Source organism: Jaculus jaculus, chromosome 17 (assembly GCF_020740685.1).
Source record: "Jaculus jaculus isolate mJacJac1 chromosome 17, mJacJac1.mat.Y.cur, whole genome shotgun sequence".
Taxonomy (NCBI): domain Eukaryota; kingdom Metazoa; phylum Chordata; class Mammalia; order Rodentia; family Dipodidae; genus Jaculus; species Jaculus jaculus.
Genome location: NC_059118.1, coordinates 63,137,502 through 63,155,580, shown reverse-complemented (window position 1 = coordinate 63,155,580; position 18,079 = coordinate 63,137,502). Strand labels below are relative to the sequence as shown.

Below are 18,079 nucleotides of genomic sequence, written 5' to 3'. Positions count from 1 at the left end.
AAAAGTAGAGTACATCTTAAAATAATTTTATATCAAGTACTTCTGATATCCAAAAGCCCATATAGCTCTCGTTTTAACTATGATTTTCTGAATATTTTCATAGGATTTTATTATTGAACTAACCATGCATTAAGTAAACATCTTAACTTTTGAAGTTTACAACTCAAATATGAATAGATGGGACCAAATACCAAAAGTACTTACTATTTGTATAGTCCCAGATTGTTGCCCAAAATAAAATACTTTTTCCATAAAGTACTTAGGATGGGCTAAACCATTATTTATCGTTGGTGTGAAGTTCAGTTTTGTTTTGGTTTATACAATATATTAGCCCAATGTAGTATTGTAAGGCGGCGTTGGTAGGAACTAGGTGTAAGCCACAGTGCCCTGGCAGAAATGCAGTAGGCGGGGCTGATGACTCAGGAAACGCTAAGGTGCTCACGGAATGCTGGCTTTGCTGGGTGAGGTGGAGTGGCAGAGGGAGTGCATACGGTGTCCCTAGAAACTGGGGCGTGTGCAGGGTGGGGGTGGGAAGGCAGAAGCTAGCAGTGCGCGGGGGGTGGAATCACCAGAGCCTGGCACCTAGCTACAGTCTCTAGCCCTAGTGTGCAGCCTCAAATCCAGGGGAGACTCCGGGGAACCCGAATTTCTAGATTTCTACAGTACGTGCTTCCTTTTCAGGCTGTCTTCCTTCCATCGAAGTAACATAAACCTGACAAAGTCAGGTTGCAGTGGGTCACGAAAGTGCGTGTATCTGGTGGCCTGCCTCCCCCCCCCCTTTCCGTTGCTGTCTCCTGGCCTCCCCTCATCATCCCTCACGGGAGAGTTCTGTACTTAGCTAATGCTCTACAGTTTTCCCCAGATGTGTCTATTCTAACAAACTGACTATCTCTCTGGAAGCTGCCAAAACTTTCTTCAGGGGTTGTGCTGGAACCTGGAGATCCCAGAGACAGGGCCCCTTGAGTGTCCAGGCCTCAGGATGCATTGCTTTTGATTGCCGGAATGTCACTGTTGCTTTAAAGATTGGGAGCCTCTCACCCTAGGAGCAAATGTGTAAAGCCTGTTCGAGATGAAGAAGGGTAGATGTAATGTAAACACACTGCCACTTCTTCCTGTGTAGTTACTGGTAACCTTGACAGCCCCTGATACCCAATCATACTGGTAGTAGTTAAAAATAAAAACAGAAAATTCCAGAGCTGGTCTTCATGACAGTCCTGAGAGCAGTGTTGCCATGAAGAAATAGGTCACAGGAAGGCTCAGCAGCTCACCAGTGTTCTGTGAGTAATGACGGTGCAACCAGAAGCCCACGCCCAAGCCCAGCCTCCTGCAGCTGCCCACAGTCAAGTGCACGTGGCCAGCTGGTTCTGTAACGGGCCTTTCTGTGGCTCCCTGTGTTCCTGTATGTCCAGGTTGAGAAGACGGGGAGGTGCTTTGACACAAGGGGGAAGACAGCTGCGGTCAGGGTGCTCATCATTCGTTTCAGGGGGTCCATTGAGCTCTGCTGTGTTCTGTGTTCCACTGCTGAGCCTCCAGGGACAGCCTCAGAACGTCTCAGTGAGTGGTCGGTCTGCGCACCCAGCTTCCGTCTGGTGCCGCGTGGGAACATTTTCCATCCATCGATGTTGAAGCCGGGAGGGGGCTAGCCTGCGATTTTCCTGCTGGGAGCTCTGCTAGCCCTGTAGTTTCTGTGAGATAGTGTCCTCTTAGATAAAAGACTTAAGGCCTGCACACACTCAAGATTATAAACACTAAACTTCAACTTTTCAGCCGCCCTGTAAACAAAGGTGGTAAATGAGGAAGATCTAGCTGAACTCCAGTCAACAGCACTGAGCAGAATCCACTTTCAAGTATAGTTAAACAAGCTGCATTTACCCCAAAAGATGGCCTCCTGCCCCCTCGGCAGACGCGTGAAGTTACCCTTGGTCTCTCCTGCGCCTCGTGCGCACTCCTCCCGTTCACCCACGTCCCGCAGGAGATCACCAGACGTTAAATGTCCAGCACAGGCCAGGCTCAGGTTCCAGGAAGCTGTTTCGTGTTCCCTGGTGTGGTCCCCATACCTGCTTCCCTCCCCGCCTCCACCTGCGCTTTCTGCAGTAGCTTCCTGTTGATGATGACACTTCCTGCTTCTCGTCTTCCTGTTCCTGACCGTTGCCCCTCAGGAGACAACAGGGCATTGTTCCTGCCCCCCCACCTCTCCAGCGACTCGCCCTGAAGCTTTAGGCCACAAGTGGACAGTGTCAGAAAACACAGCCCGTTGCTTTTGGGTTCTGTCCTCTTCTCTTCCTCCTTCCCTTTGCTCTGGTTCCTCGTTCCGCAGTGACAGGTCAGGCTGGCGCAGGATCCGAGGTCCCTTCCTCTCCGTGCTCCGGGATTGCATGGCTCACTGCTCCCCTTCTCCACCCTCGCCCCCCCCCCATTGCTGCTGGGTCCGAGCACTGGCCTTCCTGCCCTGGGGTCCCCTCCCCACAGGGCCTCGGGCAGCTCTCTCCTTTGGCCACCTCTCGCTGTCTTCAGTGGCAGCTGTGGCTACTCTCAGCCCAGCCCCGTACATGCCTCTGCCAGATACCAAAGTACACTGGAGGAAAGACATCGCGGCTGTGAGAACGCTGCGGGCGGCGGCCGCCTGAGATGTGCCCTTACTGCATGAAGCAAAGCAACCTCAAGACTCAAGAGTCTCCATCAGGCTCACCGGCCACTTTGGACCCTGGTTTTCTGTGAGAAATGACCAGGAACATTGCCAGCTCTGTATTAAGTCCTAAACAATGCCCCTGTGTCCTCAGCAGACTTGCTCCGCTGCTCATCCTGCTCTTGCTCTTGTCCCAGTGCCTTCCAGATAACACTGCTTATCTGAAGTCCGTCGTCCTTTCTTGACCGCTCTGTGTGAATGGGCGCTGGCTGGCTCGGGGGGGGGGGGGGGTTTTGTTTGTTTGGCTGGTTTGGTTTTTCAGAGTGGGGTCTCACTCTAACCCAGGCTGACCTGGAGTCCACTATGTAGTCTCAAATTGGCCTCAAACTTACAGCAGTCTTCCTATCTCTGCATCCCTAGTGCTGGTGTTAAAGGCGTGCGCCACCACACCTGGCAGCGTACATAGTTTTGAGCATCCCTGCAAGGCCAAAACCAAAGGCCGTGGGGTGCAGGTGCGAGCTTACTGAGGAGTTGCAGTTGTACTATGGGGTCCTCCCTATGCTGCGGTGCTGAGGCACCCTTCAGCTGTCCCTTAATTCAGCATTGATATGCACCTTTATCATGAGACATTGGCCTGGCACTCCAAACCAAAGTATGTGAAAATTAGAGAATAAATTATGGGATAGAAGTACAGACTCATCATTTTCTTTTATTTATTTATTTATTTATTTAATTTATTTGAGAGTGACAGACAGACAAAGGGAGAGAGAAAGAGAGAATGAATGGGCGTGCCAGGGCTTCCAGTCACTGCAAATGGACTCCAGACGCGTGCGCCCCCTTGTGCACTTGGCTAACATGGGTCCTGGGGAATCGAGCTTTGAACCGGTGTCCTTAGGCTTCACAGGCAAGCACTTAACCGCTAAGCCATCTCTCCAGCCCTCATCATTTTCTTTTTGCTAAATATTTTATTTATGTATGTATTTGAGAGAGAGAAAGCCTGTGCACATTGCTGCAAACAAACTCCAGAGCATGTGCCACTTTGTGCATCTGGCGGTATGTGGGATCTGGGCAGAGAACCTTTGCAAGCTAAGCTTTTGCCACTGAACAAGTTTTTGAGGTCAAAAATCACTGCATTGTAGCCTCTGACTTGTTCCCCCTTCTCTGTCTTGGGGTGTGTGTGTGCGCACACACTAAGAATGGAGCCCAGTTCCTTCACATGAACCTGATTCTCTTCTTCCCTGTTTGGTCAGACTCAGAGAAGCTACCCTGTTGCTTTTTTTAAAAGATGTATTTTTATTTATTTGTTAGAGACAGAGAGAGTGACAATGGGCATGCCAGGGCCTCTAGCCACTGCAAACAAACTCTAGATATATGTGCCACCATGTGCATCTGGCTTATGTGGGACCTGGAGAATTGAACCTGGGTCCTTCTGCTTTTCAGGCAAGCGTCTAAACTGCTAAGCCTTCTCTCCAGCCCCCTGTTGCTTTTTAACAATGATTGGTAAGGGACCATTTCATTCTCATCTGCGATTGTAAAATGGTATGTTCAGTTCTTAGTGAAAAACAAGAAACCACCTGAAAGGTGACATCAAGCATTAAACTACAGCTAGTCACTCAGAGGCATGTCTTGTTGTTTGTTTTTCTAGGTAGGGTCTCACTCTAGCCCAGGCTGGCCTCGAACTCACGGCGATCCTCTTACCTCTGCCTCCCAAGTGCCGGGATTAAGGCGTGTGCCTCCACACGCCACAGTTTTTCTCGGGCTCTTGTTAATGTGGATGTTTCCTATGCCTGGCCTGCAAACTCTTGTTGTGTCAGGGTCTCTATGAAGCAGTTGCTGGGTTCTCCAGTGTTGTGCTAGGCCCCTTATAAGGGCTTCCCTAAATGTGTACATGATAGGACTCTGACCTGGCTCCACCAAGGCTTGTAATTTTGGGTACTTAGATTGTTGTGAACAGTTGCATTGCTTTTTGCTTCGTACCTTTTGTATACCTTTCTTAACCCAATAGAGTAGAAACTACTGATTTTGGCTTATACAATTTTGTGGTTCAAACTCAGTGTTTCGTGTGTGCTAGGCACAAGTTTGTACCCTGAGCTACATCCCCAGCTCATCTGCCTTCTTCGGGATCTCCAAAGAAGATTTAGAAGCATTGTCTAAGAAGCTTCCTTTAACTCAGGAGGGAAGAAATGTCCCCTCTGATTACTGTTGGTGCACAAACCTGGCTGCATTGTTACAGTGACGATTCTGGGCCACCTTCCTACCCTGTGCGTGGTGCCCCTTTGCAGTCATGCAACACAGAGGTGCCAGGCAGCGCCGGACCTTCCTTCACCTGGGAAGCCGGAATTCCTCTGGCCCATCCCCGGGAGCCAGCTCTGAGGCCTCCAGCCACGCCTGGCTCCGGGCACTGCACTAACCCTGCCTTGGTCCACTGTTACAGTATTAATTTGAAGAGAAGGCCCTGATTTGTTTCCAGAGAGCTCTGCCAGCTTACTCCTCTTGCCAACCCTTGCTGCTGGTGTTCGGCACACGGGCCTAAGGCTCCAAAACAGCAAGCAGAACTTGGTAGCAGTTGTGAAGTTGAGTTTGTTAGTCCATCAAAAACAGGGGCCTGTGGGGCTGGAGGGATGGCTCAGCGGTTAAGCCACTTGCCTACAAAACCTAATGACCCAGGTTCGATTCCCTAGTACCCATGTACAGCCAGATGCACAAGGTGGCGCATGCATCTGGAGTTTGTTTGCTGGAGGCCCTGATGTGCCCATTCTGTCTGTCTCTTCTCTCTATCTCTCTCTCTGCTTGTAAATGTATGTGTGTGTGTGCACACGCATGCACATTTATATGTATGTATATGTTTTATATATATATAGATATATATATATATAGTTTTTTTTTTTTTTTTTTTGGTTTTTCAAGGTAGGATTTCACTCTGTTCCAGGCTGACCTAGAATCACTGTGTTGTCTCAGGGTGGCCTCAAACTCAACAGCGATCATACTACCTGCTTCCTGAGAGCTGGGATTAAAGGCGTGCGCCACCACGCCCAGCTATAAAGATATTTAAAAACTGGGTCTTAGACTCTGGCTGTTGAGGAATAAGGAAGAAGTTAGTGATACGGTGAACCTGGGAGGCTGTCCTTCTCCCTGCCCTTTCCCTCCTCTTCCTCTTTTTCTCTTACTTCTCCTTCCCCTGCCTCCTCTCCTCTTTCCTCCTCCCTCTTCTTCTGACTCCTTTTCTTCTTTTCCTTCTCTCCCCCTTCTCTCTCCTCTTCCTCTTTCTCCTGCTTTGCCTCCTCTCCTCCTTTCTCATCTCTCTCTCTCCCTTGCTCTCACCCTCCTCCCTGCCGCCCATCCACACAAACCCTGCACAAGCCACAGGGGAGCTCCTAGCAGATATTTTTTTTTTTTAGTAAATTTTTTTGTTTATTTTTATTTATTTATTTGAGAGTGACAGAAAGACAGAGAAAGAGTAAATGGGCGCGGGCCTCCAGCCACTGCAAAGAACTCCACACACATGAGCCACCATGTGCACCTGGCTTACATTTGTCCTGAGGGGAATCGAGCCTCGAATGGGGGTCCTTAGGCTTCACAGGCAAGCATTTAACTGCTAAGCCATCTCTCTAGCCTCCCCGCTTTTTTTGGTGGTCTCAGGGTGGCCGCGAACTCATGGCGATCCTCCTTCCTCTGCCTCCTGACTGCTGGGATTAAAGGTGTGCGCCATCACGCCCAGCCCTTCCAGTACATTTTGAAACAAGGTGTTTACCGTGTGAAAGGAATCCAAGTGATGGAAAGGACAGTTAGGCCAAACCTGTCCTGGGAAGTAAAGAGGGGCCTCCTCACATCAGATCGCCACACTGTGGAGCTGGTATGGGATTTGGGCCGGGCACGCTGGCCCAGCACTCCCTATGCGCCTGTGGAGTGACACACAAGACTCTGTTGTGTGTTGGTTATTTAGTCACTGCCCAGCCGGGATGCAGAGAAGGGAAAGAGACCCTGGGAACACATGGGCCGAGCATCCCTGCCACTCCTTCCCAGTGGAAACAGCAGTGGCCTGGACACAGATTAAGTGATAGGATGCCCCCGCTAGTGAGGGGACCTCAGAAGCCAAGTGTGCTGGAGGTCACCTCGCATGCGGACGGGAGACCTGCCACACTGGGCGAGTTCTCTGGCCTCTGTGAGTCCTAAAGAGAATCCGGGGTCAGTATCCCTCCTGCAGAGGGCCCGAGCCTGCTTCCTTGTTCTGTTTGATTCTTACCATCTTGCCGGGCTGGAAATTTGTGTTTTTTCTGTGGTTGAATATAGAACTTGTCTTGCTCTGCCTTAAAAATGCCCGTTTGTTGTTCTTATTGACATTTTAAATTGTAAAACCATTGTTTTCTTGTGAACACACATATCTTGGTTGCATTGTTTACTTTGTTTTAGCATTTTGAAGTTAAAAACTCATTCCATTCCATGCAGGTTGAAGAAAAATTGTTATTCTAGTTATTGGTGTTTCTCAACTATTTTTTTAAAAATGTGTTTTCTTAAAAGGAAAGGGTGGAGGAGGGGGACAAACATGCCAGTAATCCCAGTAGAATATATATATCAGAAGCAACTTTACTTTTTAATTGCAGTAGAAAGCCAGATAAACACATATATTTTTTTTCCTGCTTCAGGTCAGAAACCCTTCCCCTGTCAAAAATGCGATGCCTTCTTTTCTACCAAATCTAACTGTGAACGCCACCAGTTGCGCAAACATGGAGTTACCACCTGCTCCGTGAGAAGAAACGGGCTTATCCCCCCAAAAGAGGGTGATGTTGGATCCCATGATAGCACAGGTAGTGCCTCCAGGTGATGGAGAACCAGAGAGAGGAGGAGCTTGCTCCGGAGTCAGAGCCAGAGCCGCTCTGCCCTCTGGGCCTCACTGTGGGGCGCAGCACCGTGAGCTTGGGGTGGGCCAGGCCCGCACCGGGCTGGCAGTCTGCCGAACTGCAGGACTGACTTAGCCTAAGCCTGCAGAGTTGGGGAGATAGTGGCAGTGCCTAGGGGGTTTGTAGAGCTGCTAGAGAAGGTCTGTCACCCTCCTAATGGAAAATGCCACTGTCCCTGCTGGGAGCCGGGGTGCATGGGACGTGTGCAGTCTCATCTCTTGGTGTGAACGCCTGAAAGTACTAGGAACTTTAAAGGTTTGGGGAACCTCAGTTTCTGCAGGGACTCTGGGACGGAGGACCAGATCCCCTGGTGGGGAGGATCAGGGCAGGGAAGACAGGGTGCTTTTCTCTTCCGTAACTCTCTTCCCAGTAGAAGACATGTCCTTGTTTGATAAAGCACTCTGCATGTCCTTTCTTTAATCACAACTCTGCTTGACCTGAATCCAGGTTTTACTCTGTGCTGCGTGCTTCCTCCCTGCAGAGTAATTAACACTGCTGCGCCCCTCCTGTCCCCCCACTCAGCTTCTCTATTCACTCACGGCCTCATGTGATGCGGCCTGCCGTCTCTGACTGCTGGGGTGCATCACCCATTACCCCCCCCAAAAAATAGGCTGCTTCAGGTCACTTAAACAAGGCCAGGAGTGACAAGGGTATGGAGTCAGCTGTGTGGTTCTTGACAGCTGGGCATTTTACCTGTCGTTTTGAAACTAAGCCAAGGAGATTACTGCCTGTGTTTTTCTAGGGTGCTTGTGTCCTGTGACTTCTCTTCCTCAGACTTGAGTGGGTGGCAGTAGCGTGGGAGGCGCCCTCACCCTGGGAGTCCCTGTGAACAGAGGGACAATTATTAATCCCAGTCCCTGGTTCCCTCATCCCTGCCAGTAACAAGGGCACGTGGGGGCAGCAGGATTTCAGGGAGTGGGCGGCCACCTGCGCCCCGCCCCAGTGCGGCAGGTTGAGCCTTCAGCTGGAACATGCGCTTAGGTTCTTGCGTGAGGTCAGCCCCCTAAGCCTTGGTTTCCAGTCCACACAGTTCTCCGTGATCCCGGAGTGAAGACCCCTGCCGAGGCCCCGTGCTTCTCAAGCTGCAGGAAGCCTCCGACCCTGCTGGCAGCGCAGGCCATCCTGTGACTGTGTGGCCCGCGGCCCCAGCACCGTCCGAGCGGAGCGCTGCCCCCGGCCATGTGCTTCTTCCCATGCCCCTTCCCAAGCAGGACAGGCGCTGGTGAGAGAGGGTGCTGGGGGAACAGGCTGCCAGCCCTCCCACAGGCCCCCGGTGTGGTCAGCGTTGCCGGAGGAGGCTCATCCTCAGACACGCAGCTCAGTCAGAACTCACAGCCTGGGCTTCGCTTGGCACCAGGTGTTCGCCTGTGGGTGTATTTATTTTTTTAGGTTTACAATTACAGGTTCTGTTTCTCCAAAGCCCTGCCCCGGAAGTTATATATATGAGGCAAAGCCTCTGCAAAAAGAAGTCAATGAAAGTTGTAATGTGAACCCAGCAAAAGGAAGCTGTGTGCTGGGTTTAATGGTGGACACAGTCCATGGTGAAAGAGGACACGTGTCGGACGGAAAGGACTGCAGGGAGGAGGTAGGAGTTGAGGGATTTCAAGAAGTCAGCACGATGAGGCTGGGTTAAAGGTTCTCTGGTGCTCCATCCCAGGAACTAGGGTTTTGGACGAACAGACTCTGAAATTCTATTTCTTTGTTTGAGACATGTTCTCATAAGAGCCAGGCTGGCCCCACTTGCCATGTAGTCAGGGATGACAGTGAACTTCTGATCTTTCTGTCTCCACACCCAGAGTGCTGGGATTACACCCAGGTTAGTCAGTGGTGGGAATCAAACCCACGGCTTGTGAACATCAGGCAAATGGTCTAACAACTAGTTGTGTTCCCCATGTGGACACAGACTTTTTTTATTTTTATTTTTATTTTCTTTTTTTCTTTTTTTAACTTTTTATTAACATTTTCCATGATTATAAAATATATCCCATGGTAATTCCCTCCCTCCCCACCCCCACACTTTCCCCTTTGAAATTCCATTCTCAATCATATTACCTCCCCATTACAATCATTGTAATCACAGATATACAATATCAACCTATTATATTTATTTATTTTCAAGCAGAGAGAAAATGGGTGCATCAGGGGCTCTAGCAAACAGATTCCAGATGCATGCCCCACTTTGTGCATCTGGCTTTATGTGGGTACTGTAGAATCGAACTCAGGTCATTAACTTTTACAGGCAAGTGTCTTAACTGCAGAGCCATCTCTCCGGCCTGGGAACAGACATTTTTTAAAAATTTTTTATTTATTTATTTATTTGAGAGCGACAGAGAGAATGGGTGCACCAGGGCTTCCAGCCACAGCAAACAAACTCCAGACGTGTGTGCCCCCTTGTGCATCTGGCTAATGTGGGTCCTGGGGAATCAAGCCTTGTACCGGGGTCCTTAGGCTTCACAGGTGAGCGCTTAACCGCTAAGCCATCTCTCCAGCCCAGAACAGACATTTTTAAAAGCAGGAAATGACAGGGAAGTTCGTGGGACTTTCTTAAAGTCCCTAAACATGCTTGCTCCCAGTGACTTTTTCCACCACACAAGGTCTTTCGTGAACATACATTCCAGATTTTCCCCCACCACCATGTTAAAAATGCTATCCTAGGGGATAGTTCTCCCTTAAGAACTTCATTAAATATTCAATTTCAGTTCTTATCATGGTGCATGGAGGAGCCATTGTGTTGGAAGTCCTATGTGTCCCTAAGGACTGAGGCCTTAAAGTGCTCTGTGAACTTGAACTCTGAACACTTCACATCAGAACATCATGTTGACAGAAGTGACCCTGTCCATCTGGTTATGTCAGTCAGTTGTGCCAGGCACATCAGCCGAGTGGCAGCTCAGTTCTGCAGAGCCGGAGGCCCTTGCCCTGAGCTGCTGCTGTCCTGCTGGCAGAGCGAGGCTGTCTGGTGCCCTGGTGAGAACGCAGAGCTAGCAGCATATGCTTTAAGTAGCCTTGCTTCTTTAAGGAAAAACATAATAGTAATAATAACAGCTACCAACATGTGGACAGTGTAAGGATTGAGGAGGGGTCAAAACCGGGTCCGGTCTTACAGTTAAATATTCAGGACAGTGAAGAGTTTACATCTGTTCTCGGGAATCACTTGAAATCAATTAGAGCTGCTTGGAACTTGAAGGCTTCCCTGCTAAAACACGCCCCCTAGTGGAAGTCTGGAGTGCAACCAAGCCTGCTTTGTTCAGGGAGGGAGGTAGTACCCGGCCCCTCACTGTTCATTACCTGCACCCACCAAGGGCCTGAGAGCAGGTGACTTGGTTATAGTGCGTGCTACTTGGGTTTGGATTCAGTATTTATTTTGGGCTTTTTTTTTTTTTTTGTAGGTCTGTCTTAATTATGTACTGTATAATTAAAATAATCCATGGGCCAGGTCCCAGCTACTCAGGAAGATGGGAATTACAAGTTCAAAGCCAGCCTTGGATACATAGTGAGACCCTGTCTCAAAAAAGACATACAACATGTTTTTATGCTGAAGAAAAAATAATAGAAATAGCATGGGACATAGCACAATGCACAATTAACTAGACATTAAACTTTATTTATTTATTTTTACTTATTTATTTATTGTTTTTTCAAGGTAGGGTCTCCCTCTAGCCCAGGATGACGTGGAATTCACTATGTAGTCTCAGGCTGGCCTCAAACTCACAGTGATCCTCCTACCTCTGCCTCCCAAGTGCTGGTTAAACTTTTGTTTTTTAAATTGCCCAGAAAGCATACAGGTGATCTGAGCATTGTTCCTGTTATGCAGTTTAAGTCAAAATTCACTGCATAAATGTTCTGTTGAAGTAATTCCAAAAAAAAAGTGCATGTAATTTTCCTTAAAATTTGGCCTAGACATTAGAGTCACAGCTCTTAGGATTCTTATTTCTTGTTAGAAATGACCTTCATAGTCCAATTATTTGCCTCCTGCTGAAATCTCTCGAGATGCCCAGCAGTGGCCTCTACCGGAGAGAACAGAAGTGCAGAGGGTAGGAGTGTTGGTGAGACAGTTGTAGGAGAGGCTGGCACCAGCCCCGAGACTGCCTTCGTGGCAAGTAATGGGCATGTGACAGTGAGGAAGGTCGGTGGGCATGTGGTGACACTGGCTTTTCTGGCCCTAGCAAGGGAGAGTCGGGGTATGGGCATGAATCTTGGCTGGCTCAAGCGCTGTGAATAGATAGGTGTCCCTGGCTGAGAGAGGCCCTTTCATATCTGTGCTGATCGCGGATGGCTGTGATCCGCTGGCCTCTGCTCCCCTGTCATAGCCTTTAAGTCCTGATTCAGCCTGGCGGGGAGGGGGGTGCTTCTGACACCTGCACTGCGTGGTGCCGTTTGCTCAGTTTTTTTAGTCTCATAGCCCAGGTTGGTCATGAAGTCAGTGTTTAGTCCAGCTTGACCTCAAATGCATGATCTTCCTGCCTTAGCCTGCAGAGGCCTGAGATTACAGGTGTTCACCACAGTATCTGGCTTTGGTGACATTATTGTTCCCAAGGTGCCCTCTCTTAAGGGCAGTGGAAGCTGATAACTTCCCATGTCTAATTTTGCTATGGGGAGTGGACAAATAGGAACAAGAGGTAGGAAGTCTGTCTGCAGGACACTTGCCCCCCAGCATTCCCTGTGCGCCTGCCCACGCGCCCATGTCGGCTTAAGCCCACCTGCCCTCCCCTCGTGCTCTGGAACGGGCTTGTGTGCTGGCCTCCCCCTGCAGGAGTCTTACAGCCGTTCGGTGTGGACAGACAGGTGTATACGTGTCTCCTTTGGCCTCTGACCTCTACCTGGAGGTGCACTTGCGTACCACATACACAGAATTCGTGCTTGAATCGTTTTTGGTGAAACCCACCAGAGACCATGTTTTGGAGAATCGGGGGGTTGGGGTGTTCCTGTATATGTTGCATGTTTGTAAAAGCTCTTTGCACGGGTAAAATAACCTTCAACTTGCCTTCTTCAACCTCCCTGGTGCTATGCGAGTCTCTGGAACGCACCCTCTCTACCTCGCAGCCCTCTGTCTGCACTACCTGAGTCCCTCACACCTTCCTGGGGGTGGGTGGATGGGACCGCGGAGGGCAGGAGTTTGGAGGCACGGCCAGTCTCAGCTCCCCTGGCTACCTGTGGTCAGGTGGAGGCTGGCTTCGCCCTTGCTGCACCAGGCTGACTGTGGTCCTCTTGAGAATGCCAGCGCCCATGCGTGGGGTGAGAGGTCCTTACTGGGCTTAGGGTCCAGGCTGCCAGGGTGGGTCCGGCCAGGTCTCGACAGAGCCCCTGGACAGGGCGCGCTCCGTGGCATCCCATCTGAAGCCCTCTTCACTCTGCTTCCTCACACAGACAGCCAGTCAGACACTGAGCCTTTGGCCACCGCGGGGGAGGCACTGGACCTCACCGCTCCGGACCGCGAGCGGCCGCCGCCCGAGGGAGCCGCGGAGCCCAGCCCCGCAGCGGCGGCCGAGGACCCCGCGGGGAAGGAGGCAGCAGCGGGAGCCGAGGAGGCCTGCTCCGCCCAGGCTGAGGAGAGCCCGGCCCCCGAGGAGGGCGAGCGGGCGGAGGCCCCCGAGGAGGACGCGGCCAGCAACCAGAGCCTGGACCTCGACTTCGCCAGCAAGCTGATGGACTTCAAGCTGGCCGAGGCCGAGGCGGAGGCGGGCAGCCGAGGCGCGGCGCAGCACGACCAGAAGCACACGTGCGACACCTGCGGGAAGGGCTTCAAGCTCCTGGGCACCCTGACCCGGCACAGGAAGGCGCACGGCTGCCGGGAGCCCAGGGAGGAGCCCGAGGCGCCCCAGCCTGAGCCCGAGGAGCCCGAGGAGCCGCCCGCCGGGTCCCCCGCCCCGGCCACGACCACCACCGGGGAGGCGGCGGAGGAGAAGCAGGCCGAGGAGACCGAGGGCCCCTCGGACGGGGAGGGCCCCGAGAAGAGGGCCTCCGAGAGGAGTGAGGACGACAGGAAGCCAAAGACGGACTCGCCCCGAAGCGCGGCCAGCAAGGCGGACAAGAGGAAGAAAGTGTGCAGCGTGTGCAGCAAGCGCTTCTGGTCCCTGCAGGACCTCACCCGGCACATGCGCTCGCACACAGGTAGGCAGGCCCGTGCGGCCACCCCGGCCACCGCGCCGCCGCCGGGACGCCCGCCCGGCCGTGCTGTGCTCGCAGAGGGCCACTTTCGCTTCTCAGGTTGCAGCTGCAGACCCTGAAGCCGGGGCTGCTCTTGCGGCAGAGGGAAGGACCTGGATATGACCGTGAAACCAAACCAGACGTCACCTTCGCCGCCGCAGGCTCTCCAGCTAGGCCTCCCAGCCGTGCGCCCTCGCACACAGCTCCGGGCTCCCGGCTTAGGTGTGCATGCTAGGGTGGCCACTCTCTAGGCGGGTGCCCTTGAGTCGCTGACAGGTGCCGTTCACAGCTGTTCGGGAGGAGCCTGGCCTTGCCAACTTAAGAGCACTGACCTCGTGCCTTGATGGAGGAGGCCCCTACGGCCCTCCCCGAGCCTGGGAGCTCCTCCCGCAATCTCGCTTCTAGACCCTTATTGTAGGGTATATGTGTGGCCCCGGAACACCTACTTACGGAATTCTGTATTTTAGGGTTCTTTGTAGATGTGGATGGAGAGGAGGGGAGAATGGGACCCCTAGTGCCTTTCTTGTCCTCTTGCCATTTAAGACAAATTAGAGGGCTTTCTCCAGGGGCTGAAGAGATGGCTCAGCAGTTAAGGCGCTTGCTTGCAAAACCTAATGACCTGGGTTCGATTCCCCTGTGCCCTTGTAAAGCCAGATGCACAGAGTGGTGCATGCGTCTGGAGCTCGTTTACAGTGGCTAGAGGCCCTGTTTGCCCATTCTGTCTGCCTGCCCCACTCCCCTTTCTTTCTCTCTGTCTCTCTTCCTCCTTCCTTACCTAATAAACAAAATAAGTTGTAAAAAACACAATGCGGGCACGCTCTGAGCAGGGTCCTCTGGCCCCGTGCTTTCAGCCTGGCTGCTGCGTGCACAAAGCAGGGACGTGGGGATTGTTGCCTGGTTATCAGTAGTCACTTTCTTTTGTTTTCTCGTCACTCAGGAGAAAGGCCATACAAGTGTCAAACCTGCGAGCGAACCTTCACCTTGAAGCACAGCCTAGTTCGACACCAGAGGATCCACCAGAAAACCAGGCACAGCAAGCATCACGGGAAGGACAGTGACAAGGAGGAGCGGGCCGAGGAGGACAGCGAGGACGAGTCCACCAACAGCGGCAATAACCCCGTCTCGGAGAACGAGGCTGAGTCCGCGCCTAGCACCAGCAACCACGTGGCCATGACCAGGAGCCGGAAGGAGAGCTTGGCCCCTGCGGGGAAGGACTGCGGCTGCCCCGCGGAGAAGGGCGCCGTGGGGCGGGCGCCCGAGCCCAGCCGGGGAGCGCCCGCGGGGCAGGCGTCTCCGGCCGAACCTGACCCCGGGAGCCCAGCCACCCTTGTGCAAGACCTCCTGGAGCTGTGCAGCAAGAGGTCTTCCCACCCCATCCTGGCCGCCGAGAGCACCTCGCAGCTCCTGGGCATGGAGTGACACAGCCTGCCTGGTCCCCACCAGCACATGGACAAAGCCAGCCGAGCAGAGCATCCCGAATCCCGACTGCATGACGTCTCCTCAGTGTCCGCAGCTGGTAGGACGTGAGCGAGACATGCATGCAGCTCGTGCCACAGCCTCACCAAGTGCCCGCGCACAGGCCGCAGCACGGCCGATTCCAGTGCCTTAACTACTACGGATCCTCCTCCCGTGTCACGCGGGGGTGCTCATCTCCCGACATGTTTTAATGAATTCTTTGGGGAGGACCTCTTCATTTGAGCATTAACATTACCTTTTGTATTGGTGTGTGTGAGCTTGTTTTTGTGAATCTGTGATAGAACTGTTTGTTCTGTGAGCTGAAAACAGAAGAAAAAAAAACATGCCCTTGGATACCCATAGCCAATAACTGGAAGAAAATGTTGTGAATTTCATGTACATGAGCAGAGGAAAGATGGATGTGAGGCTGATTTCTAAACCAGACCTTCTTTTTTGTTTGTTTGTTTTTTAATCTCTGATCCAGTCCTTGGTATTAGAGGATGTGGTTGATGAAGGTTTCCCATATGGTTCAAGCCAAAAAGAAAGAACCTAGACTAGCTTCAACCTCATACATGTTTCACATTAGAAGTGGTTACTGTTCGAGTTTCAAGACATTCATTGTTAATTCACAGAGAAGAGTTACCTCCCCAGCAACTTAACCTATGGAAGACACGCCTGGGTGTCGTATATTTGGTTTCTCCTCCCTAGTCGGCATATGTTGTTATTAATATTATTATATTATTTTTATTAATAATTTTTAGTTCATCAGTTTGCTGGGCTCTGCATTCAGCAGAAACAAGTGGGCAATATTTGTCCTGGGGGACCTGCGCTGTCCCTGGTCCCCGCATACCATGTGCCTGCAGCCTCTGTCGGCACGCTCCGGTGACAGCTCTTCTACTGTACTCAGACAAGCCTTTCTTCCATGACTGTAGAGTCCGGCAGGGGCCAGGGCGGACCTCCAAACATGGCCAAGGAGCAGCTTAGAGGGGAAGGAAAGGATGTGTGTGTGGCAGGGAGCCGACATACGAGACACCAGGCTGTGCCTGGGATACCGCAGAGGTGGCTTTCGAGGAAGCAGGGCCGTGACGGGCACGTGACTGATGAACGAGGTTTTCTCAGTCTAACTGCTAAGCACAGTCCAAGCTTTTCCAGCCGAGCTACTGTCTGAAGCAAGGAAATACTACTGGTAGTAAGACTCCCCGGCGAGGGTCAGGTGAGAGTCCTCGCTTGACCTTCCTGTGATGCAGGGTGGGTGCTTGGGGAGAGATGTGCTCTTGCTGGCTCTTCAGCTGGCCTGAGCCTGTGGTGCAAAAAGGCAGGGCTCCTTTGACCCCTGGACGTCCCACGCAGGCCGTAGACTCCCTCACTATCGCTGGCAGCAGTGAAAATGAACCAAGCCTACTGTAGCTGACCTATGGTCAGCGCCCTGTCCTTCAGCCGAAGCCCTGAGGATGCCTGAGCCACACTCTTCCCGGGGCCCCTTTGCTTGTTGCACCCCTCCAGAGCCTCTCGCCTTGCGGGGGTGGAGGGCAGGAGCATGCACTCCTCGGCCCAGTTCCCTCGCTTGGGGCTCTGTCCCTCCCGTTTAGACTTAGGTCTACACACCCCTCCTTTCTCCACTTCACCAGGTTCCAGTGGCTACAACCCAACCACCCTGACTTCAAAGGAAGATAGATATTTTAGAGATAATGAAAGGTGAGATATTTGCATATGAAAGGAAAAAGGTTGAGGTATATATGATTTTTAACTGTATTAAGGATGTATGAACCCATTTAAAAATGAGATTTTATTTACTATAGAGATGAATGCAAATCAGAACCAATGATCCCATGGTCTAAGTTAAAACCAGTTCTTGCATCCCTTAGGTTTTTTTTTTATTATTATTACAAATGTTATTGTTATTTTCATTGTTATTATTTGGGGTTTCTTGTATTTTGTTTTTCTTTGCAACTCTCCACACTAAACTCGTGATCTTGTGGGGAGAAGCCATGACTGAACTCTATGCCGCGAGCCACGTAGCAGCGGCCGTAGCCGGGCTGCAGCTCGCAATAATCACTATTGACTTAAAGCTTTATTTAGCCTGATCTGTACCTTGTAGTCAATAAGGTCTTGCCACGTTTTCATTAGTGAGGTTGAGAAATGTATTACCTGTTCGTTCTTCCCGCCTCCCCCAATATTAAACTGTGAAATTTGTGATTTGTTTAAACGCTGGGTGAATCATAGCTTAGTCTGCATGTCCAGCTAATTTGTTTCTATACATTTTGTTTGATTCTTTTTCTCCTTCTCTCAGGGCTTTTACAATATATATATTTATATACATACATACATACATATATATATATATATATATACACACACACACACACACACATATATATATGTATATGTATATATGTGGATCTTCTGAAAAGTTTTTTTTGAGGTGCAAGTTTTTTCTGTTTTGTTTTTTTTCTCTTTCATTAATGGACACGATGCTGAGATTCAATCACTACATGAAACACCTGGCCGAAAGCAAAATAGAACCCCCTCCCCCCGCCCCGCCCCGGCCGCTTTCCCAGCAGCTCCGGGGAAGCTCCGTGACACTCGGTGCCCGTTCCCGACAGGCCCAACCTGCGTCTGTCTTCTCTCCTCTCTTTCTTCAAGAAGGACGTTGATCCTAGTGATTTCAGACCATGCATTAAACAGGAAACGATAATAAATGTGCAGACTTCATATTTTTCTAAAGGGAACTTAAAAACTGCTGCTACATGTTATGTACAAAACTGGTTGATGCCACACGAACAGAGAATCACAAGTTGGTTTTGGTACTTTCTGTTCCTCTTTGTACTCGGTTGTGTAGAACTTCCAAATTCAGAATGAAAAAAAAGCTGTTCTGTATCAAACCATCTAAGCAATAAATGTTATATTTAAAAAAAAAAGAAAAGAAAAAGCACATTGGCAGTCAGTCACATGACCG

General features: G+C 51.0%; 1 protein-coding gene across 6 annotated transcripts in view; it reads left to right on the top strand.

Moving 5' to 3' along the window:
* Window positions 1-17,316, top strand: part of Rreb1 (ras responsive element binding protein 1) — a 159,209-nt gene extending 141,893 nt beyond the window's left edge. For 4 of the 6 annotated variants that reach the window (XM_045136425.1, XM_045136424.1, XM_004666155.2 and 1 more), the window contains 3 exons: window positions 7,270-7,431; window positions 12,889-13,632; window positions 14,606-17,316. In XM_045136425.1, the coding sequence (XP_044992360.1) occupies window positions 7,270-7,431; window positions 12,889-13,632; window positions 14,606-15,087 (1,388 nt within the window). In that variant the 3' untranslated portion in view covers window positions 15,088-17,316. The remainder of the gene's footprint in view (window positions 1-7,269; window positions 7,432-12,888; window positions 13,633-14,605) is intronic. The other 2 variants (XM_045136427.1, XM_045136428.1) reach the window with 2 other exon arrangements.
* Window positions 17,317-18,079: the final 763 nt, after the last annotated feature.